This window comes from Bubalus bubalis, chromosome 1, assembly GCF_019923935.1.
Source record: "Bubalus bubalis isolate 160015118507 breed Murrah chromosome 1, NDDB_SH_1, whole genome shotgun sequence".
Lineage (NCBI taxonomy): Eukaryota > Metazoa > Chordata > Mammalia > Artiodactyla > Bovidae > Bubalus > Bubalus bubalis.
This window is the reverse complement of record NC_059157.1, coordinates 111,712,473-111,736,048: the sequence shown is the minus strand read 5'-3', so window position 1 is coordinate 111,736,048 and position 23,576 is coordinate 111,712,473. Positions and strand designations below refer to the sequence as shown.

The 23,576-nt window shown below is 39.0% G+C and overlaps 1 protein-coding gene across 2 annotated transcripts in view; it reads right to left on the bottom strand.

Annotated features, from left to right (window-relative positions):
* Window positions 1-23,576, bottom strand: part of LOC102403840 (solute carrier family 15 member 2) — a 44,299-nt gene that overhangs the window by 2,191 nt on the left and 18,532 nt on the right. For both annotated transcript variants that reach the window (XM_006073417.4, XM_044942508.2), the window contains 14 exons: window positions 20,352-20,434; window positions 19,589-19,675; window positions 19,327-19,416; window positions 19,193-19,237; window positions 17,880-17,912; window positions 17,072-17,160; window positions 15,670-15,751; window positions 13,248-13,382; window positions 12,158-12,322; window positions 11,960-12,006; window positions 10,211-10,321; window positions 9,446-9,542; window positions 1,001-1,147; window positions 85-189 (listed from right to left, as the gene is read on the bottom strand). In XM_006073417.4, coding sequence (XP_006073479.3) covers window positions 85-189; window positions 1,001-1,147; window positions 9,446-9,542; window positions 10,211-10,321; window positions 11,960-12,006; window positions 12,158-12,322; window positions 13,248-13,382; window positions 15,670-15,751; window positions 17,072-17,160; window positions 17,880-17,912; window positions 19,193-19,237; window positions 19,327-19,416; window positions 19,589-19,675; window positions 20,352-20,434 — 1,316 coding nt within the window. The remainder of the gene's footprint in view (window positions 1-84; window positions 190-1,000; window positions 1,148-9,445; window positions 9,543-10,210; window positions 10,322-11,959; window positions 12,007-12,157; window positions 12,323-13,247; window positions 13,383-15,669; window positions 15,752-17,071; window positions 17,161-17,879; window positions 17,913-19,192; window positions 19,238-19,326; window positions 19,417-19,588; window positions 19,676-20,351; window positions 20,435-23,576) is intronic.

The following is a 23,576-nucleotide window of genomic DNA, read 5'->3' as shown; positions in this document are numbered from 1 at the left end:
CAGAGCGGTCGGGGAAGGGCAGCAGCAGAAGATGGAGGGAAATCCTTGGGTAGACACGTGCTCCTGTTTCTCTTAGGTACATACCTGAGCTAGGCCACTGAACTGTGCCACAATAAGCACGATGATATTCCCAACTGCAACTGTCAACAACCAGGCCGCCTGGAGTACAGACTTCATGCTGGAGGGAGCCTAGAGAAGACACAAATCTGTGAGTAAAGAAATTCCCTATACCACCCTCCTATCCCATGCATCTACCCATAAAACTTCTCCCACCCCAACTTCCAGATTTGAACTTCCCCCACAAGTTCAGCTATCACATCGGTTCAGGGAATGGTAATAATGTTCATAGTAACAACAAGATGGAGCTCTTAACTGAATATTTTAATTCATTGTATCATATAATCTTCATTACAACCCTAAGGGATAATTTCTATTACTATTCTTATTTTACACAAAAATAGCATCAGAGAGATGATAATTCACTTGCTGAAGATTACACAATAGATATTCAGCCAAAATTTGAACTTGGGCAGTTTGATTCCATAGTCCTTATTCTTAATGTTCCAGTATCCTTTTCTGGATCCCAAACAGCATAGGGATCCAGCCTGCCATGTTTCTGGGAGTCAAGTTGATACTCTGTTCAGGGTCATAAGAAATCTAAAGCCAAAAACTATAGAGGTCTTGGCCATGGTCACATATCTAATTAAGGCAGTCAAAGTGTTGGTTGCTCAGTTGTGTCCAACTCTTTGTGACCCCACTGACTGTATCCTGCCAGGCTCCTCTGTCCATGGAATTCTCCAGGCAAGAATACTGGAGTGAGTAGCCAATCCCTTCTCCAGGGGATCTTCCTAACCCAGGGATTGAACCTGGGCCTGCAGCATTATAGGCAGATTCTTTACCATCTGAGCCACCAGGGAAGCCCAAGTGAGGCAGTGTCAGGATTAAAACTCCATCCTCTGAGCAGTAGCTCCATCTCCACTTTCCACTTGCAAAAACCTACCTGAGAATAAGAAAACTCAAGTCCTGTGACAGAGAACATGACCTCCCCAGCTGTGACAAGGGCATATTGTGGTAGCTGCCATGCGATGGACATTTTGTTGGCTGGGATGTATTCCATCTTCCAGGCCTGAGGACCCTGATTGGTTCTCTTAGTGAGAGAAACAAGAAATGGGCTTGTTAGGAGTCTCAAGTAAATATTTCTGGCCTATAGCATTTATGATCTTACATCCATCTCCTGATTGTGTTGTCATTCTTGTTGTACCATGAAGAGACTGAGCAATTTCTACACAATTTCAGGTTTTTTAAATTCCTTTTGATAACACTGCACTCACTTGGCTGGCTTCAGTCAACCAGATACCATTATTGCAGAGCCCTTAAATGGTAGACTGTTTTAATACTGTAGTTTGGAGTCCCAACATTTGACCTACTGCATATTTTGATCCTGGTCAACATTTTAAATGTAAAATGGCATCTGATATATGAACAATTATCAAAAAAGCATGTACTTAAAAAAGTTAAGTAAATTAAAATATTTCTAACATTTTCCATTTAAATATCTTACTAAAATTACTTTATCAGAGTAAATTATTTCTTGGTAACCCTTACATTAAAGATTTTCCTGATCAATTTTTAAATACCTGTATCAAATACCACCTGCTATTTTGTCTTCTATTTTCTGGCCATTATTTTTAAACTTAAACTTACACATAAAAATTTTGTCAAAAAGATGCTATATTCCTATAAAATTTTGGTCAAAAAGAATCTTTTCAGGGTCAATTTTTTGTTATTAATGTTACCAAATATACATGATTCTACAGTCTTTTTTCCCTAAAACTACTTTTACTGTATGCAGGTTCTCGGCTGTATTTGATTTTACTGTACAATAATTGTAATGAAAATTTTGAAATTATATATTTTTATAGGAGTAAAACCAAGTTATTAGGTAGCAGGTGTTATTAAGTAGTAGATGTAATACATGGATATGTCATGAGATTAAAAATAGAGATAAAATATCAAGTTCAAAAGTCCTGAAATAAAAAGTTCTTGATGTTGAAAAGCCTTTGATTTCCTTATTTGGAAATAGAGTTGTTGCAGATATAATTAGTCAAGTTATAATTAAATCATTGGTGTGGGCCCTAATCTAATATGACTGATGTCTTCGTAAGAGTCAGAGTCACTGCATTTCGATATTTGGCAAAACCAATACAATATTGTAAAGTTTAAAAATAAAATAAAATTAAAAAAAAAGAGTTAGCAAAAAACAAACAAACAAACAAACAAAAAATAAAATAAAATGCAGTAAGGGAAGTGTTGCTTTCATTGATATTGCGAACAATACTGGGCATATATTTGGGTTTTCTTAGCCTCAGAGAAGACCATGACCTGAGGTTGTAAATAAAAGTCACATTCTTAAATACTCACAGACAAATATAATAATTAAGTAAACAAAGTAGATTGAATGGGAATGATACAGACTGTGGTAAACTGTCTAAAGCATACAACCACTATAGCATCAGCCAAGTGACATGGTAATACTTGTTACAAAATTTTCTGATCTAATAACAAAGAAATGTTAGGAATCCAGTTTCTTTGGTGAAATTGCTTGAATTTTAAATGCTGTCAATTAATAATTATTATCATTTTTGTCAAGACTGCAACCAGACAAAACAGAACTACATGAGGAACTGGGCCCTCAGTACCTCTAATTTATGATCTCTACTCTAGATGGTTATTAGATCCTCACATTCAGAAACAATATATATAGCCTCTAACTTGAGCAGTATACTATAGACAGAACAAAGAAAAACTGAAATAACACCAGGAATGCAAGTGTTATGAGTTGAGTTGTGTCCCCCTAAAACTCATATGTTGAATTCAAACCCCCATTACCCACCTGAGAATGTGATCTTATTTGGAAATAAAGTTGTTGCAGATATAATTAATCAAATTATAATGAGGTCACTCGGGTGGGCCCTAATTCAATATGACTGGTGTCTTCATAAGAGAAATTTGGACATAGACAAACATACAGGGAGAATTCCATGAGAAGATGAAAGTGAAGACGGGGGTGATTCTTCTATACACCAAGCAACATCAAACATTGCCAGAAAACCACTAAAAACTAAAGGAAGCTAAATGAAATGGATTCTTTCTCACAGCTCTCAGAAGGAACCTGCTCTACGAACACCTTGGTCTTGGACTTCTAGCCTTCATGACTGTAAGACAATAAATTTCTGTTGTTTAAGCCATTCAGCCTGTGGTACTTTGTTACAGTGGCCCTAGAAAACTAATACAGCTAGGTTGCTTTAACAGCAGAAAATCAATTAATGAACCATATCAATAGAAAATCACATGATTTTCAGTAGACACGGAAAAAGCATTTGACAAAATTCAATGCCTCCTCCCACTTTCCTAGTAAAAAACATACAAACAAAAACCACAACAGACTAGGAATAGAAGGGAACTTAACCTGATACCCAATCAATGACACCTGTGAAAACTCCACAGCTAACGTACTCAGTGATAAAAGGCTGAATGCTTTCCCCCTAAGTGGATGTCTACTCTCAACACTTCTATTCAGAATTTTATTGGTGGTTCAAGCAAGAGCACTTCATTAAGAAAAAGAAGTAAAAGTCATCCACTGAAAGAAAGAAGTAAAGCTTCTTTATGCAGATAACATGATCTTGTATGTATAAAGTCCTAAGGGATCCACTAAAAATCTATTAAAACTAACAAACGAGTTCAGTAAGGTTGCAGGACATAAGATCAGTATCAATTGTATTTCTACATATTTCCAATGAGCAATTTAAAAATGAAATTAGGGAAATGATTCCATTCAGTTCAGTTCAGTTCAGTTCAGTCGCTCAGTCATGTCCAACTCTTTGCGACCCCATGAATTGCAGCACACCAGGCCTCCCTGTCCATCACCAACTCCCAGAGTTCACTCAAACTCAGGTCTGTCGAGTCGGTGATGCCATCCAGCCATCTCATCCTTTTGTCGTCCCCTTCTCCTCCTGCCCCCAATCCCTCCCATTATCAGGGTTTTTTCCAATGAGTCAACTCGCACGAGGTAGCCAAAGTGTTGGAGTTTCAGCTTCAACATCTGTCCTTCCAATGAACACCCAGGATTGATCTCCTTTAGGATGGACTGGTTGGACCTCTTGCAGTCCAAGGGACTCGCAAGAGTCTTCTCCAACACCACAGTTCAAAAGCATCAATTCTTCGGCACTCAGCTTTCTTCACAGTCCAACTCTCACATCCATACATGACCACTGGAAAAACCATAGCCTTGACTAGACGGATCTTTGTTGGCAAAGTAATGTCTCTGCTTTTCGATATGCTATCTAGGTTAGTCATAACTTTCCTTCCAAGGAGTAAGCGTCTTTTAATTTCATGACTGCAATCACCATCTGTAGTGATTTTGGAGCCCCCCAAAATAAAGTCTGACTCTGTTTCCACTCTTTCCCCATCTATTTCCCATGAAGTGATGGGACCAGATGCCATGATCTTCGTTTTCTGAATGTTGAGCTTTAAGCCAACTTTTTCACTCTCCTCTTTCACTTTCATCAAGAGGCTTTTTAGTTCCTCTTCACTTTCTGCCATAAGGGTGGTGTCATCTGCATATCTGCGGTTATTGATATTTCTCCCGGCAATCTTGATTCCAGCTTGTGCTTCTTTCAGCCCAGCGTTTCTCATGATGTACTCTGCATAGAAGTTAAATAAGCAGGGTGACAATATACAGCCTTGACCCAGCACTCCTTTTCCTATTTGTAACCAGTCTGTTGTTCCATGTCCAGTTCTAACTGCTGCTTCCTGACCTGTATACAGGTTTCTCAAGAGGCAGGTCACGTGGTCTGGTATTCCCATCTCTTTCAGAATCTTCCACAGTTTATTGTGATCCACACAGTCAAAGGCTTTGGCATAGTCAATAAAGCAGAAATAGATGTTTTTCTGGAACTCTTGCTTTCTCAATGATCCAGCGGATGTTGGCAATTTGATCACACGGACCACAGCCTTGTCTAACTCAATGAAACTAAGCCATGCCTTGTGGGGCCACCCAGGACGGGGGGGGGGGGGTCATGGTGGAAAAGTCTGACAGAATGTGGTCCACTGGAGAAGGGAATGGCAAGCCACTTCATTATTCTTGCCTTGAGAACCCCATGAACAGTATGAAAAGGCAAAATGATAGGATATTTAAAGAGGAACTCTCTGGGTCGGTAGGTGCCCAATATGCTACTGGAGATCAGTGGAGAAATAACTCCAGAAAGAATGAAGGGATGGAGCCAAAGCAAAAACAATACCCAGTTGTGGATGTGACTGGTAATAGAAGCAAGGTCTGATGCTGTAAAGAGCAATATTGCATAGGAACCTGGAATGTCAGGTCCATGAATCAAGGCAAATTGGAAGTGGTCAAAGAGGTGATGGCAAGAGTGAACATCAACATTCTAGGAATCAGCGAACTAAAATGGACTGGAATGGGTGAATTTAACTCAGATGATCATTATATCTACTATTGTGGGCAGGAATCCCTTAGAAGAAACAGAGTAGCCATCATGGTCAACAAGAGTCCAAAATGCAGTACTTGGATGATTCCATTAGTAACAGCAAAATAAAGAATAAAATACTTAGGAATAAATAAAACAAATGTAAAACCTATATTCTAAAAAGTATAAAAGCATTGTTGAAAATATTTACATCTTGAAGAAGACCTAAAGATAAATGGAAAGACACTTCATGTTCACTGATCAGGAGACAATATTGTTAAGGTAGCAAAACTCCTCACAATCACCTCACAAATTCAATGCAATCTTTATAAAAATTCTCAGCTGGCTGCTGATTCCAAGTTGATCCTAAGATTATATGAAAATTCAGGGAACCCATAATAGCCAAACCAGTCTTGAAAGGGAATAATGAGCAAAACTGAAAGACTCATACTTCCTGATTTTTAAATTGACTACAAAGTAATAGTAATTAAGAGATTATGGTATTGGAACAAGAATAAATATATAGGTAAATGGAATAGAATTGACTCCAGAAATAAACCCTCACATTTTTGGTCAGTTGACTTTTGACAAGAATGTCAAGACCATTAGCGGGAAAAGAAGAATCTTCAACAGATTGTGCTGGGACAACTGGATGTTCACATACAAAAGAATGAAGTTAACCCCCAAGCTCATACCATATGCAAAAATTAACTCAAGATAGATTAAAGTCCTAAATGGTGATTTAGTTGCTAAGTCATGTCTGACTCTTTGCAGTCCCATGTACTATAACCCACCAGGCTTCTCTGTCCATGGGGATTTTCCAGGCAAGAATACTGGTGTGGGTTGCCATTGCCTTCTCCAGGGGATCTTCCCAACCCAGGGATTGAACCCAGGTCTCCTGCATTGCAGGCAGATTCTTTACCAAATGAGCTACATATAGAAGTCCTAAATGTAAGAGGTCTGTCTAGTCAAGCTGTGGTTTTTCCAATAGTCATGTATGGATGTGAGAGTTGGACTATAAAGAAAGCTGAGCACCAAAGAACTGATGCTTTTGAATTGTGGTGTTGGAGAAGACTCTTGAGAGTCCCTTGGACTGCAAGAAGATCCAACCAGTCCATCCTAAAGGATATCAGTCCTGGGTATTCATTGGAAGGACTGATGTTGAAGCTGAAACTCCAATACTTTGGCCACCTGATGTGAAGAGCTGACTTGTTTGAAAAGACCCTGATGCTGGGAAAGATTGAGGGCAGGAGGATAAGGGGATGACAGAGGATGAGATGGTTGGATGGCATCACCAACTCAATGGACATGAGTTTGGGTAAACTCCGGGAATTGGTGATGGACAGGGAGGCCTGGAGTGCTGTGGTTCATGGGGTCACAGGTCGCAAAGAGTCGGACACAACTGAGCAACTGAACTGAACTGAAATGTAAGAGGTAAAAACAATAAAACTTAGAGGTAAATATAGGCATTAATCCTCAAGAGCTTAGATATGGCAATGGTTTCTTAGATGTAACACTTAAAGCATTTGCAACCAAAGAAAAAGTTGATAAACTGAACATCATATAGATTAAAAGTGTTTGTACTACTTCAGGGGGCACCATCAAGAAAGTTAAAAAGACAATCTTATGAATGGGAGAAAATGTTTACAAATTGTATATCTAATAATGGACTTATATTTAAAATACATAAAGAATACTTGTATGCTAAGTTGCTTCAGTCTTGTCCAACTCTTTGTGAACCCTATGGAATGTAGACTGCCAGGCTCCTCTGTCCATGATTCTCCAGGCAAGAATACTGGAGTGGGTTGCCATGCCCTCTTCCAGGGGATCTTCCCCAACCAGGGATCGAACCTATGTCTCTTATGTCTCCTGCATTGACAGGCAGGTTCTTTACCACTATCATCACCTGGAAAGCCCTTACAAGTCAATAATTAAAAGACAACTCAATTAGAAATTGCACAAAGAATCTGAATAGACATTTCTCCAAACCTGATTACAAATGGCCAATAAGTGCATTAAAAGGTGCTCAACATCATTAGTCATCAGGAAAATACAAATCAAAACCACAGTGAGATACCATTTCATACCTACTAGAATGGCTATAATTAATAAGACAGAAAACTAAGTGCTACAAAGATTATATTGCCACTTTCAACTCATGGGAATGATAAATGTGTATTCACTTTGCAAAAGGGCTTCCCTGGTGGCTCAGATGGTAGAATCCACCTGCAATGCAGGAAACCTGGATTTGATCCCTGGGTTGGGAAGATTCCCCAGGAGGAGGGCATAGCAACCCCCTCCAGTATTCTTGTGTGGAGAATCCCCATGTACAGAGGAGCCTGGCAGGCTACAGTCCAAATGGTTGCAAAGAGTCGGACACAACTGAGCGACTAAGCACATGGCAGTTCCTCAGATGGTTAAACACAGAATTACCATGTGACCCAACAATTCCACTTCTAGTTATATATCCAAGAGAAGTGAAAATATATGCCCACACAAACACTTGTACATGAATATTCACAGCAACATTATATCAGTCAAAAGGTGAAAACACCAAATGTCCATATACTGATGAATACATAAACAATATGTGTTATATCCATGCAATAGGCAATAAAAAGAAGTGAAGTACTGTTATATACCCTGAAAAGACCCTGAAGCTGAGAAAGATTGAGGGCAGGAGGAGAAGGGTACAACAAAGGATGAGATGGTTGGATGGCATCACCGACTCAAGGGACATGAGTTTGGGTAGGCTCCGGGAGTTGGTGAGGGACAGGGAGGCCTGGCGTGCTGCAGTTCATGGGGTCGCAAAGAGTCGGACACAACAGAGCAACTGAACTGAACTGTTATATACTGCAATATGAATGAACCTTAAAAATAAGCTAAATGAAAGAATCCAGACACAAAAGACCACATAGTATATCATTCCATTTATACTAAATGTCCACAATAGGCCAGTGTATAAAGAAAGTAAACAAGTAGTTGTCTAGGGGTAAGGGGTTTGGGAGGAAATGGTGAGTGACTGCTGATGGCTTCTTTTTGGAACAAGGAAAATGTTCTAAAATTACACAACTCTGAATTTTTTAACACCACTGAATATATATTATTGAAAATATATTCTACATATGTATTGAACATACAATGCATATTGACTATGTTAATACATTTTAAACCATTATATACTTGAAGTGGGTGAATTGTACGGTATATGAATTATATCTCAATAAGGCTATAATAAAAAATGGCATACCAAAAAATCATGCTAATTAAATTAATTACAATAAATAAAATGTTACAGATTATTCTCATCACCCTTCTAGAAGTGTTCCATCTTTTTCTTATTCACTATCTACTTTTTATATTTAATACAATGTCAAAAGTAATGGAATAAAATTAGAATCAAAATTGACATCAGAGATCTAAAACCCTGATGGCTGAACAACTGTTTTTGATGGGCCACAGTTAATTGATCCCCCAAACTTTGTGTAAAGATTGACATTTGCTACAAGTCTTGGTATTTCAGACTGTGATATAATAGCAGATCAATTTCCAAGGAGCTAGGAGAACCACATGTGGAGTCAGTCAAGAAGACCAAAATAATTTTTGTTTTCTTGGTGCCATAATGAGACTGGAGCAGACCATGTCACCTCATAGCAGTGACTCAAGATAAGTTATGTCTACCATTCCCCAAGATCCTGTGCCTGCTGCCAATGTTATCTATTTTAAGTCCTCTCTGGAGACCTTAGTAGCTTTTCTAAAGTCACTATAGAAGCTATCACCTTACACTAGAGATAAGTATGTGATACCATCTTGCCACAGAGTCTTCTATGGATCCAGGATATATATATATATATAGATACATATACATATAGATATAGATTATATATAAGTTTAGATATGATATAGTTATATAGATACAGGTATATGGAAGGAAAGAGTGAGGATAGCCATGGGCTACTTACATTAGTAATAACAAACAGATAAACTGCACCAAAGTCTAGTAGGCCCAAATTCAGCGAAAAATCCTCATTCTTTGTTCTACAATGCACTGCAGGATATCTGCAACAGGACAAATTTAGGTTAGAATAAACATTACAATTTAGAAAAGCACTTCCATCCCTGGTGGAAAGACTGATTTCATCTCTCTACTGATGGTGAATCAAGCAGCAAAGGTACCATTTCTCTTTGAGGAGTCCTAGTAAATTATTTTTTTGCAAGGTTTTTTCCACACCTGATCTGAGTTTCATCACCTGTTGGGTATTTTTTTTTAACCTTAAACCTGAATGCAGAAGGTACAAATTGCCTTCTGTTGTGTACTTCAGACTCTAAGTCTTCTCATCTAAATCTCATGAAATTTTCTCTTCTGAACCTTATGAACTAGTGGGACAGCTTAAAACTGAATTTGAATGGATAAGCTCAAAGTAGCAAGGTGTTAATAGGAGTTACAAAAGGGTAGGAATGGGAGCCAATAATCAACTGGCAAACCTCCAGGAGACGGCCTTCACAACAAGCATGGTCTCAATATGTCTCTGCAGAACAACATGAGACTGAGGAAAGGAGTCAAAGGTTGCAAAAGAGGAGTCTGTGTATATTTACAATTAGCTGATATATACTAGGTATATAATTAGGTGTAACTTCTATACCTAATCTGCCCACCTATACACAAAGAAAGTATTTAAAAATCAGTTGTTGATAAAAGTAAAATGTCCACAGGGTAGTGCTCTTACTCTCCTCTTTGCACAGTTCTGTAAGCAGACACACCATAGTCTTCATCAACAATGAGGGATGCATCTGTACCCAGGGAGACATTGACCTTTTCATGCAAAGTGTTAACAAACCTAAGGATAATAGAGACATTGTTAGAGATCAGACAAACTCTCCCACCTGATAAATGGGCAGGGGCCTTTTCTGTTTTGTTTATTGCTATATGCCTAGTGCCTAGAACAGAGGCTAGCACATAAAAGGTACATGATACATATTGTTAACTGAATGAATAAAGCAACTCACACAGAAGTAATTAGTAGTCTTAGCTGTCCCTATCTTTTTCTTTCCTCAGGTATTAGCTTTTTGTCTGCCACATCATCACCTGATCTCAACTGGAATGACACTATTGTGATCACTCATGGCAGTTTGAGCCTCCTCAGTAACCCAGCTTAGGGGCACCTATTTCTTTCTGTTTTCTAATGATGGAATTCATCAATTGAAGCTCAAAAAGGAAAATAATTATGTATATATAAATACATATTAGTATTTATATAAAACTGATACTTTATTTATAAATGAAGTCTGATTTGCTTTACACAAAACTCAGACTCCCAACCCACAGTAGGTTAAGCTATCATTGTTCTGGGTATTCAGACAAACTTGAACTCTTCCAGAACCATCTTTTTAGTCTTTTGAACCTGAGCCCCTAAATTGTTCCCTCTGTTTCAATTCTTGGTAGCATCTGTGTTAGTCCCTGGCTCATGGGATTATAAGGGCAATTCCCTCTAAAATCGTTGATGTTGATTCCTGGACTTTTGATCATCCTGCACTAACCTAGAAATTGCTCCCTTTCATCCTTACTGGAGGTTTCCATTGCTCTCTGACCCAGGGAAGACTTATTTTGATCTGTTTACTTTTTCTGAAAATCATGGAAAGGCAGATTATTATGACTGTTCCAGCCTTCAGTGAAATTCAAATTTTTCATTAAAAGTTCTCCTCTAAAATGCTATTCTCTATAGCAACCATCTAATCTTGATGGCCATAGGCACATGCATCTGTCTATTTTATGTCAAATTCCTGCCCCTGTGAGCAAGTGACCTCCTCAGGGCTTCATCTCTGTAACTGTCCCAGGGTGTCTAACAAGACCTTCAACCTTATCTAGATTCAAAACCAAGTTTTTTGACTCCAAGTATGTTACCTTTACTAAACCATGATGCCTCTATAGGTTCATTTAAAATTTTATTTTAAAAACATAGTAACTATAAAAGATATTCAACTTCCAGTAATGGAGGGAGAAATATTTACTTCTAAATTTCTCTCTGAGGATCACAGACAGGAAGTACTTAATTTTTTTTCTTAAGAGCAAGATAAGTGCATAAAGTTCAGTAGAAGCAATCCATGTGACAGAGCACAGAGGGGCATACATAGACACAGGGTCATTTTTGATTACCGTTGAGAAAGCAAGCCAAAAGACTTGGTTTTGAATCTGTGCCTCTCAGTTCCCTGGGGAAATGCCTTGACACCAATCCTCCTGACATTCTAGGAATGCATCCTAGTACAAGACAATCAGAATGTGAAGTTCTGTAGACAGACACATTGTGATATTTCAATTGGAAATGGAAATTCTGTTTTTTTGTCTTCAAGTGGTGTCTTGAATAGTGTGGCATATTCTGCAGAATGAAGAATATGGGGTCTCTTCTGAAGCCCCACAGCTCAGAAGAGACCCCAGATTCAAGAGAACAGAGAGGCCTGGGTCTCCTTGACATCCAAACCTCATGGCTGTCATCCCACTGGTTGTTTTGTTTTCTTCATCTTTCACCTACAATAGAGGGAAGTAAAAATCAGTAATCAGTGTCTAGAAGGAAGTGATAATCATAAAATTTGATCATCAGATATATCCTTGGTAAGATATTGATGAGCCAGTCATCATACTCGAAGATAATTTGGAAATTAGGCCATTCCTCACTTACCATCATGCTAGAAATACTTTCCCCATCTTCTCGAATGATCAGGGTGTACCATATTTTCTCCTTCACAGGATGCTCAGTGTAGACAGACACATTGTGATATTTCAATTGGAAGTGGAAATTCTGGCTTTTTGTCATCAAGTGGAGTTTGGAATAGTGTGGCATATTCTGCAGAATGAAGAGCCTGTTACATTCACCTTCTACCCCACCTTGAACACTGCAATCTCATAGTAAACCAGGGCAGTTGACCTCATCAGATATTTTCAACATTACTCTTTAACTTCATAATACCATTTCTGGTAATATATCATAGGATGAATTATAGGCATGAATAAAGATTTATGAGTAAGGATGTTCATAATAGGATTACTTATAATAATTAAAATACCAATAAGGAAATATTTTACTAAACTATGATATTTCCACAGAATGTAGTATTATGTATCCATTAACACCACATACTCAAAGTTTATCTAAGGACACAGGAAAATGCTTTTGATGCAGTTTATCTTAAGAAAAATTCAAAGTCAATACAGCATATAGTGTTTCAATACTTTAAAAAAATTTGTTTATTCATTTATACAAAACTGCTATCTATAATTCATCTCTGTGTGATGGACTTATAGGTGGATTTTATATCTGTTAACACACTCCCTAATTTTTAATAATAAATGTATATTTTATTAAAGCATTTTTAAATGAATATTTTCAGAATATGTACAATATAGTAGTGAAAATATGCAAGCCAAACTCTTCCACAGGGTGTGTGTAGGAAGCAGTTTGAAATACTAAAACAAATTACCACCTATTGAGAGCTTACAATGTCTCAGACTTTATGCTAAGCACTTTACATATACTATTTATCCTTACAACAGCTTATGACATAAAAATTACTGCCATTTTACAGATGATAAAACTGAGGCTTAGAGATACAAATAACTTGTTCAAGGTCTTATAACTACAGAGTGACAGAATCAGGAATTGGATTGGGGCACTTCAACTCAACAAATGCATGCTATAAACCACTGTATTATGCTGCTGCCTTGGCCCATAATCTGAATGTGTTTCTAACTCACTCAAGTCCATTTGTCACCTGGAAAGATTTGATGGACTCTGCCAACAGAGTATTATTTTCATCGCCGAGCACTGTTACCTTCACCTCATCATCTGCCAGATTTAAGACTTGTAGTAAAATCTCTTGGGAATCTGGCTGGTGTGGGGCCATTTCCTTAGGACAGAGAACACATGTTAGAATTACCAACAAATCACCGGTGAGATACAATGAGATCATATACTGCAGTACTATCTTAATAGCCAAGATTATCTAGTCAAGAGGACACAGTTTTCTACCTCTAAAGAGCATTTGGCTTTGAAAACTCTGAAGGCAGTTTGGAGCGGGAATCTCCACCTCACTGTAGTAAGCACTGATCAGAGCAGTTCAGTCGCTCAGTCATGTATGACTCTTTGTGACCCCATGAACTGAAGCACACCAGTTTCCCTGTCCATCACCAACTCCTGGAGTTTGCTCAAACTCATGTCCATTGAGTTGGTGATGCCATCCAACCATCTCATCCTCTGACATCCCCTTCTCCTGCCTTCAGTCTTCCCAGCATCAGGGTCTTTTCCAATGAGTCAGTTCTTTGCAGCAGGTGGCCAAAGTATTGGAGTTTCAGCTTCAGAATCAGTCCTTCCAATGAATATTCAGAATTGATTTCCTTTAGGATTGACTGGTTTGATCTCTTTGCAGTCCAAGGGATTCTCAAGAGTTTTCTCCAACACCACAGTTCAAAAGCATCAATTCTTCAACACTCAGCTTTCTTTATGGTCCAACTCTCACATACATACATGACTATTGGAAAAAAACATAGCTTTGATTAGATGGACCTTTGTTGGCAAAGTAATGTCTATGCTTTTTAATATGCTGTCTTGGTTTGTCATAGCTTTTCTTCCAAGGAGCAATCACCTTTAATTTCATCATTGCAGTCAACATCTGCAGTGATTTTGGAGCCCAAGAAAATAAAGTCTCTCCCTGTTTCCCCATCTATTTCCCATGAAGTGATGGGACTGGATGCCATGATCTTAGTTTTCTGAATGTTGAGTTTTAAGCCAGCTTTTTCACTCTCCTCTTTCACTTTCATTAAGAAGCTCTTTAGTTCCTCTTCACTTTCTGCCATAAGGGTGGTGTCATCTGCATATCTGAGGTTATTGATATTTCTCCCGGCAATCTTGATTCCACCTTGTGCTTCATCCAGCCTGGCATTTCACATGATGTACTCTGCATATAAGGTAAATAAGCAGGGTAACAATATACAGCCTTGACTTACTTCTTTCCTGATTTGGAACCAGTCTGTTGTTCCATGTCCAGTTCTAACTGTGGCTTCTTTACCTGCATATAGATTTCTCAGGAGGCAGGTAAGGTGGTCTGGTAGTCCTATCTCTTGAAGAATTTTCCACAGTTTGTTGTGACCACACAGTCAAAGGCTTTGGCATCATCAATAAAGCAGAAATATATGGTTTTCTAGAACTCTCTTGCTTTTATGATGATCCAACAGATGTTGGCAATTTGATCTCTGGTTCCTCTGCCTTTTCTAAATTCAGCTTGAACATCTGGAAGTTCTCGGTTAATGTACTGTTGAAGCCTGGCTTGGAGAATTTTGAGCATTACTTTGCTAGCATGTGAGATGAGTGCAATTGTGCAGTAGTTTAAGCATTCTTTGGCATTGTCTTTCTTTGGGATTGAAATGAAAACTGACCTTTTCCAGTCCTGCGGCCACTGCTGAGTTTTCCAAATTTGCTGGCATGTTGAGTGCATCACTTTAACAGCATCATCTTTTAGGATTTGAAATAGCTCAACTGGAATTCCATCACCTCCACTAGCTTTGTTCATAGTGATGCTTTCTAAGGCCCACTTGACTTCATATTCCAGGATGTCTGGCTCTAGGTGAGTGATCACACTATCGTGGTTATCAGTGTCATGAAGATCTTTTTTGTATAGCTCTTCTGTGTATTTTTGCCACGTCTTCTTGATATCTTCTGCTTCTGTAGTCTTTCCCTACTCCAGGGAATCTTCCCAACTCAGGAATTGAACCCACATCTCCCGCATAGCAGGCGGATTCTTTATCAACTGAGCTATCAGGGAATCCCCCATAAGCACTGATGCCAGGTAACAAACTCCATGCTTTTTGACTTAACTGTGGCCCCATACATCATTCCCCAATAGTGACTATTCAACCTGCCAAAAGGTATTTGAATGTTTGGTAAGGTATCAAAGAGATGATTATATATCTTGAATACTGGTGTTTGGAAATTCCTACATCATTCAGGTGGGAGGTGGGCTTCATTTTACACTGCTGCTCTACTCCTATATCTACTCATTTGCCACAAATACTTATTATGCACTTTCTGTAAAACAGCTACTGTGGTAGGGCCCAGTGAATCAAGATTGAACAAGTCAGAAAAATGAACAAAATAGATATGATCCTGCCTTCATGGAGCTTAAGATTTAGTGTACTCACATTAATTTTTATCTCTACAGCAGCAGCAACTGCAAAAGCCAGGCATGCTAGGATCATACCAACAGCCATTTTCCTAAGTGATCTGTAGAGGAAACAGTGGCAATTATACCTAAACTGTAGGTGCTAAAGAATAAAATCTAAACTCCCTTAGCTTACCTAATTTGTTCTCAATTACTTTCAAAGTATTTCCTAGTACTCCCCTTCATATATCCTTCTTTCTACCTTTACTTGAGTCACACTGAACTATTCTTTGTAACACATCAAATTTTCCATCTTTATTTATGATGGTTTTTCTATCTATTATATCATAATAGAAAAAATAATAGTAATATAGCCAGAATTATTGAACATTTACCATATACCAGTTACTATACATTACCTTCTTTTCCTCTTCTTTATAAGTTTTTCTTGACGCTGGCCACTCTCTTCCATCTCTGCATTTCCTGGCACTTTGTTTCCCTTCTTAGGCTTAACATATTAACTTAACATAATTCATCTTGTGCAATAACCTTGCATATTTTCTAGCTCCCTTACTGAAGGATAAACTCCTTAGGAGCAAGATTTGTGCTTTTACAAAGCACTTGGTGCTCAATGAATAAGTAAATGGCAAAAAGTCATTTGAATATATAAAATGATTATCAAAAGGAAATTGCTATTAAATCAGAAATTATAGATGACTTAGCACCCTCCTCTGTCAAACTTTACAAAGAATAACACTTCTATTTAGAAAGGGGGAAAACAGTTTCTATCCCCACTCTTATGAGGTCTTTCATTTGTTTCATAGGGACAGTAAGAGATTTAAAGGTATTAGTTAATCATCAAAGACTTTGGACTTCTTTAAAGAGGCAACTTTTAAGTACAAAGCAACAAGTTGGTTTAGGAGACTAATCACATACTTTTGACTTTCCATGAAGTGTACTCCTAACTTTTCAACATCACATATGTAAGTCTGCAGTAATGGCTTGGACTCTCTAAGTTAAGAATTAATTAGATCTAATTCCCATCCTCCAGTGTTAATAGGCATTTAATCTAATGTGGATAAACAGAAGCAGAAAAATGATAAACCAAAATAAATCATTACTAAGCAGAAAAGATATCGACTCTATCAAACTGGGCAAATTCTGAGTCAATTTGGAGTAACATAGGCATAGTGAACACTTGTGTGCATGCTTGCTAAGTTGCTTCAGTCATGTCTGACTCTTTGCGACCCTGTGGACTGTAGCCTGTTGGTCTTCTATGTCCATGGGATTCTCCAGGCAAGAATACTGGAGTGGGTTGCCATGTCCTCTTCAAGGGGATCTTCCTGACCCAGGGATTGAACCCATGTCCCTTATTTCTCCTACATTGGCAGGCAGATTCTTTACCACTAGCGCCACCTGGGAAGCCCATAGTGAGCACTTACGTGAAGTTAATGCCACACTTGGAGACCAGACGATAAATGACAAGGTCAAACAATGGTATGAAGATAAGAACCAAAAAGGGATTTAGCACCTGTAACATGATGGTAAAAAGAATTAGTTACAAGTGTTCTATTATGAGTGTGAGCATGTGCTTTCATCTGCGTTTGTGCATAGTCTCTCACATCCAAACACACTTTCATCATACAGTGTAAAGAATGATTCTGCATCTTTCAGTCCCTTTATACCCAAAATGTATTACCCCTGCATAGCATGTTAGCTTCCAAATATCCCAAGGAACAAGTTTCACTCTGCACTGGTTTTTCTGTCAATTAATTAGGAGTTCTTCCCTCCCATTTGCTCTGATCTTATCCAGTTTCACAACCAAGGGAAAAATGTCACGGTCAGGAGAAAGGAAAGAGGGAAGAAGGAATTGGGGACTGTTGAACAAAACAAACAGTTTAAAATAACTGGAAGTCACCAATAAACAGGGCTTCTGAATTCATTGCTCACACAACAAAGTGTTATACTTCCTTTGACAACATGATACTTGACATGGAAAAAAAAATCCAATGCTTACACTTTCCCTGTGAGTTCAAAACTCCCTGGAGTTTTTGCAGGAGCTACTTGCTTAAGGGAAGATATGAAAGAGAAGTGTGAGGCTTAAAGAGAATATTTTCATCACTATGTTTAGCCCTCCTCAGCATAGAAGGGAAAAAAACCATCAAATTATGGTTGGTAATCCTCCTACTACACGTAAAGTTACAGATAAGGGAAAAAATAAGTACCCAAGAATATAGAGAAGTCTCCTACCTGCATCTGATCAGGCTGAAGCACAAAGAAACCCTGAAACATGACAACAAATCACATGAAGATATTGGCACAAAGACAAAAAAAGCCTAGATCAACAATCTTGTTAATTAGCAGGTGAGAAGCATAAGATAATATCCATCAGGTCTTTGGTTCAGAGCCACTATTATCCTTATAAGGGTATGTGGGGGAATAGGCTGGAATAGAAGCTCAGACTATGGCTTCTGAAGGCAGACGGGCATAAGGGAGAATCTTATTTTCTGTGCACTATGCTTTTTTAACTTGAGAGAGAATAGAGTCAGGGTGTTTTTATTAATCTCAGTAACTGTAGTCGTGGCGGTAAAGATGTGAAGGACAAAAAGGTATCATGGTTAGGGTGAAGTCTCCCATCAACACACAGTGTTTTTAAAGTTTGACCCTTCAGAGGGTCAAAAGGAAGACAACCATGGTAAATCCTGGACAGCCAGAAGAAGGGAAAAGATGAAATTATATTAGGCAAGCTCCAAACAGACTGGCTTATAAAATCCTGGCATCATTCCACCCTGCCTTCTTCACAAGTGAGATGGCAGGAGAACATACAATAATCTAGGCAGCGGGAATAAATGAGAGAAGAATTTGTCAATGAATGAAAATTTTAAAAAGAGAAAATTATATTTAAAATTTCCCCATTATTTCTGTATCCATGAACAAAATATCCCACCTCTGGATCCCTGCTGTGAACCCTGCCTGAGAGGTTGGGCCAACTCTGTTGTCACAGCAATCAGTTGTGCCCTGGGGTGCCTGGTGGTGGTGGTTTGGTTGCTAAGTCATGTCCAACTCTTGCGAGTCCATGGACTGTAGCCTGCCAGGCTCCTCTGTCCATGGAATTCTCCAGGCAAGAATACTGGAGTGGGTTGCCATTTCCTTCTGCAGGGGAGCTTCCTGACCCAGGAATTAAACCCAGGTCTCCTGCATTGAAGGCAGATTCTTTACTGACTGAGCTAAGAGGGGAGCTTTGGTGGGGCATAGTTGGGAGGAAACATCCATTCCCCAGGCTTCATTTGCTCCCTATTTACTCCCTATCACTATCCACTCCCTATCACTTCATTTGCTATTGTCTCAGTGCTTGCTGTATACACTGGAACCTTTCCATCCTTACCTTTCTGATTTTCAAAGATAAGATTCTGTCTTATAATAGTCACTTTGCCTACCCAGTAACTTCATGCTAAAGGTATAATCTTATGTCACTTTTTAGGCAAAAACACAAATAAATTTTCCCTTAGTGTGGATTAAAAAGAAAATGATAGACTTCTCTGGAAAAAATCTCTTCTACTCACCAAATTCCCATTCATCCTGGTGGCTTGCAAGGTCCATCGTGAGCCCTACAGCAAACAGATGCTATTAGAGGAAATCCCTTTCCTTTGAGAGAGAAGGGGCTGGAAGAGGTAGTTTTCAAAAGAACTATTCTTACCTGCTGATCCAAAAGCGCCCAGAACATGGGCAATGGGATATAAAGGAACAGTACCCTGGTCAGTGCCTTCACATCCATAATGAGCTGCTTCTGCAAAGAGGAGGAAGAAGGAATAGGCTGAATTGGCAGTTAAGGATTTCTTGCTTGGAGTAGAAATGGCCCAGAACAGTAAGAGAAGAGGTCAAATACAGTAGGAGAGAATCAGTTTGGTTATTAGGAAAAACTCTATGGAGGCATCAGATGTTTCTGCAGTTCAACTTACTGGGTATTTCTCAGCTGCCCAGTCCAGCCAGTGCTCTCGCTTGGGATTGTCCCCAGAATGGTTCTTGAAACGGCTGGAAATGGCAAACTAGGGCAGAGCATAGATATCAGAAGAGAGGAAAAAACAAACAAAAAACCCATCCCCTGCCTTTTCCATTTCACTGTATCTTCCCTTAGACACACATACTCTTGAGTGACTTAATCTAACCTTTTGATTTCATCACACATTGAATTTCAGAATATTTGAAATACAATTTTAACATATGTAACTACATTTCAGAAAACTTTTGCCAGTTTTTAAAAATGATTATATTATTTTTAGCTTGGAGAAGGCAATGGCACCCCACTCCAGTACTCTTGCCTGGAAAATCCCATGGACGGAGGAGCCTGGTAGGCTGCAGTCCATGAGATCGCTAAGAGTCGGACCTGACTGAGCGACTTCCCTTTCACTTTTCACTTTGATGCATTGGAGAAGGAAATGGCAACCCACTCCAGTGTTCTGGCCTGGAGAATCCCAGGTACGGGGGAGCCTGATGGGCTGCCATCTATGGGGTCGCACAAAGTTGGACACGACTGAAGCGACTTAGCAGCAGCAGCAGCAGAGGCATCAAGTGATGTTTGGTCAACCCCACTTTCCAAAAGTCACAGAAGCAGTGCAGAGGTCATTGAGAAAAGTGTATACCCATGTTTGAAGGCCTATAGGCTCAGAACTGCATTTTTTTTCTTGTGATTGAAAAAGGCAGGCAAACAATTCATGAACTTACCCAGATACATTTGACCACTTGATTCAGTATGTTTCCTTCAGGAGGTGGTTTTCTGTATAGTTTACTTCCCATTGCAAACACAACTGCAGTAGATAAACAAAGTTCTTAGCTTCTCATTTAGCACATTTAGTTGTCAACACTAAGGACACACTGCTGAAATGTAGGAATGATTGACACATCTCATAAAGGGTGGAAACTGACTGATGCTCCCTGACTTTGGAGTCATAAAAACTACGGGAGCAAGAGAAAAATAAAATGGTCAATGTGTAGACTTTCCTGTAATCACAGAAATGAAAGTCACCTCTGAATTCTCCGTCTTCTATCTCATCTCTACATCTAATATATTATCAACTTTCACTGACCCTCTATCTTCAGTGTATTTCCTGCCTGTCCCCTCTCTGCATCCCCAGGGCTATGACTCATATAGGACCTCACAACTTCTACCCTCTATTTTCAAAATGGCCACCAAGTAGTTTCTTAATCCCTGTTCGTTTCTCCTTATCTGCTGCCAAATTAAAATCTTGTTTCCAAGACCTACCTAGTAAGTCCTAACTCCTGAAATGGATTTTCCCAAATTCATTATTATCCTGATGGTTATTATTATCAATAATTATCTCTTGAAGGTTTATTATTATATGTAAAGTGTAAAGCATTTGAATAGTACTGATTTAAACTGAAAAGCATTTTACATATAAAGAAATCAAGGGTTAAGGAGTTAAGCAAGTTGTACAAGATTGCACAGATGGAAATTGCCAGAAACTACACTGTTTTTCATTATTTATTTTTGAAATCACTAAATTTTGTTTGGAGAAGGCAATGGCACCCCACTCCAGTACTCTTGCCTGGAAAATCCTATGGACGGAGGAGCCTGGAAGGCTGCAGTCCATGGGGTCGCTGAGGTTTGGACATGACTGAGCAACTTCACTTTCACTTTTCACTTTCATGCATTGGAGAAGGAAATGGCAACCCACTCCAGTGTTCTTGCCTGGAGAATCCCAGGGACGGGGGAGCCTGGTGGGCTGCCGTCTATGGGGTCGCACAGAGTCGGACACGACTAAAGTGACTTAGCAGTAGCAGCAAACTTTGTTTGATATAATCTTTTAAATGATATGAAATAAATTATTAAAATATAAGAACAAGTAAATAATAGATGTATAACTTAATGAATTTTTACAAGTGAACACACCCATGTAACTAAGACCAGATAAAAAAACATATTCTAGACCCCAGTGTTCCCTTCCAGCACTGACACCCCACCCTCAACCCACCTCTGCTAAGTTATGCCTCTTTCAATTCCTTTTTACAGCTTGGTAGTAAGATCAGAAACTACCTTCTTTAACCGAGGCCTGTCTACGCAAAAATCTATACTGTTAACCACCATAAAGGACCTCATTCATTGATTCTTGCATCACATACTTTGCCTGACACAGCTGAAAATAAAGATAAAAAAGACGTGACCCCTATCTGCAACAGAGTTTCCCACAACCAGCTGCTTCCCACTTTTCCTTTCATCACTCTGTATTTGCCACTGTATCTTCTAACCACTATTCATTATTCCTAAAACAATTCTTTTCTGTTTTATTTCTGTTCCTGAGCTCATTCTCTCTCAACGCATATGTTTATCTTTTAACCACATCTCCGCAGCTATCTGTAGGTGAATTTAATTTTCTTGTTTTTACTTCATTTTCTGTATACCAGCAATGAGATATTACTTTTACAATTATAAAATTGTAAGGTTTTTTTCCAAGTATATTCAGTTCAGTTCAGTCGCTCCGTTGTGTCCGACTCTTTGCGGCCCCATGAACTGCAGCACGCCAGGACTTACTGTTCATCACCAACTCCCAGAGTTTACCCAAACCCGTGTCCATTGTGTCAGTGATGCCATCCAACCATCTCATCTTCTGTCGTCCCCTTGTCCTCCTGTCCTCAATCTTTCCCAGCATCAGGGTCTTTTCAAATGAGTCAGCTCTTCGCATCAGGTGGCCAACGTGTATTAAATTTACTAAAATTTGTGGGAAAGCTCCATTTTGGTACCATCTCCAATATACTTTCCTCTTGAATGGATTTCCCGGCTCCAGCAAGAAAGATGTCCCTCTAGCAGCTCCTGTACCAAAAATGCCTTCTTCAGTGGCCAGTGCTGCTGCTGCTAAGTCGCTTCAGTCATGTCCGACTCTGTGCGACCCCATAGACGGCAGCCTACCAGGCTTCCCCGTCCCTGGGATTCTCTAGGCAAGAACACTGGAGTGGGTTGCCATTTCCTTCTCCAATGCATGAAAGTGAAAAGTGAAAAGGAAGTCGCTCAGTCGTGTCCGACTCTAGCGACCCCATGGACTGCAGCCTACCAGGCTCCTCTGTCCATGGGATTTTCTAGGCAAAAGTACTGGAGTGGGGTGCCATTGCCTTCAGTAACAATCTCCAATATCCTTACATCCAGAATGCCTGACTCACCCTATTTTTCTCTATCTTAACTTTCTACTTTCTCCATTCTTTTCTGTCAGGCTCACTCTACCACTTTTTCTTTATTATCCTCTGAGTTTCTCCCAAACTTCTCCAAATAGCATGCTTTACCACTTACCATGGCCTTATTGTTGATTAAAAAAAAAAGTTCAGATAAAGAATGCTAATCCTGAGACAAGTGGGCAGATAAAAAAGGTATCTGGACAAGCAGAAAATTTTGGATGGGAAATAGACAGCTCTTGAAACTAATAATGATTCTAGAAAGGGGCTGAACTTCTCAGGAATTCTGGTCTAAAATGTGACAATGCAGTGATAAAAAGGTCAGGTGATCAACTTGACAAGGTCACACTTAAATTTGAAGGCCACTTAACTGAAGAAGATGGGTAGGGACCTTGAGTTTCTCTAACATTTACTTCCACTAGTAGACATTGTTGCCTCTTACTTCACAAAGAAAATAGAAGGCTTCAAATGAAAACTCCCTCAACTCCTGCCACCAAACCTATTAATATTTGTATCCATACCTATCCCCTCCTCTCTCCAGTTACATGAAGGTAATGTTCCTCCTCTTGTGTAAATACAATTCTACCATGTGTGCTTTCGTATTGATCATACTGTCTTACCTTACATCTTCAACATCTTTCTTTACTGGAGTGTTCCTAATAATAATCAAGCATGCTTAATATCCTCTCCTGACTCCATGTCACCTTTCAGCTATAACTTCTTACTGTTTTCTCTTTCATTCATTTTATTCACTTCCCAATCTGCTCT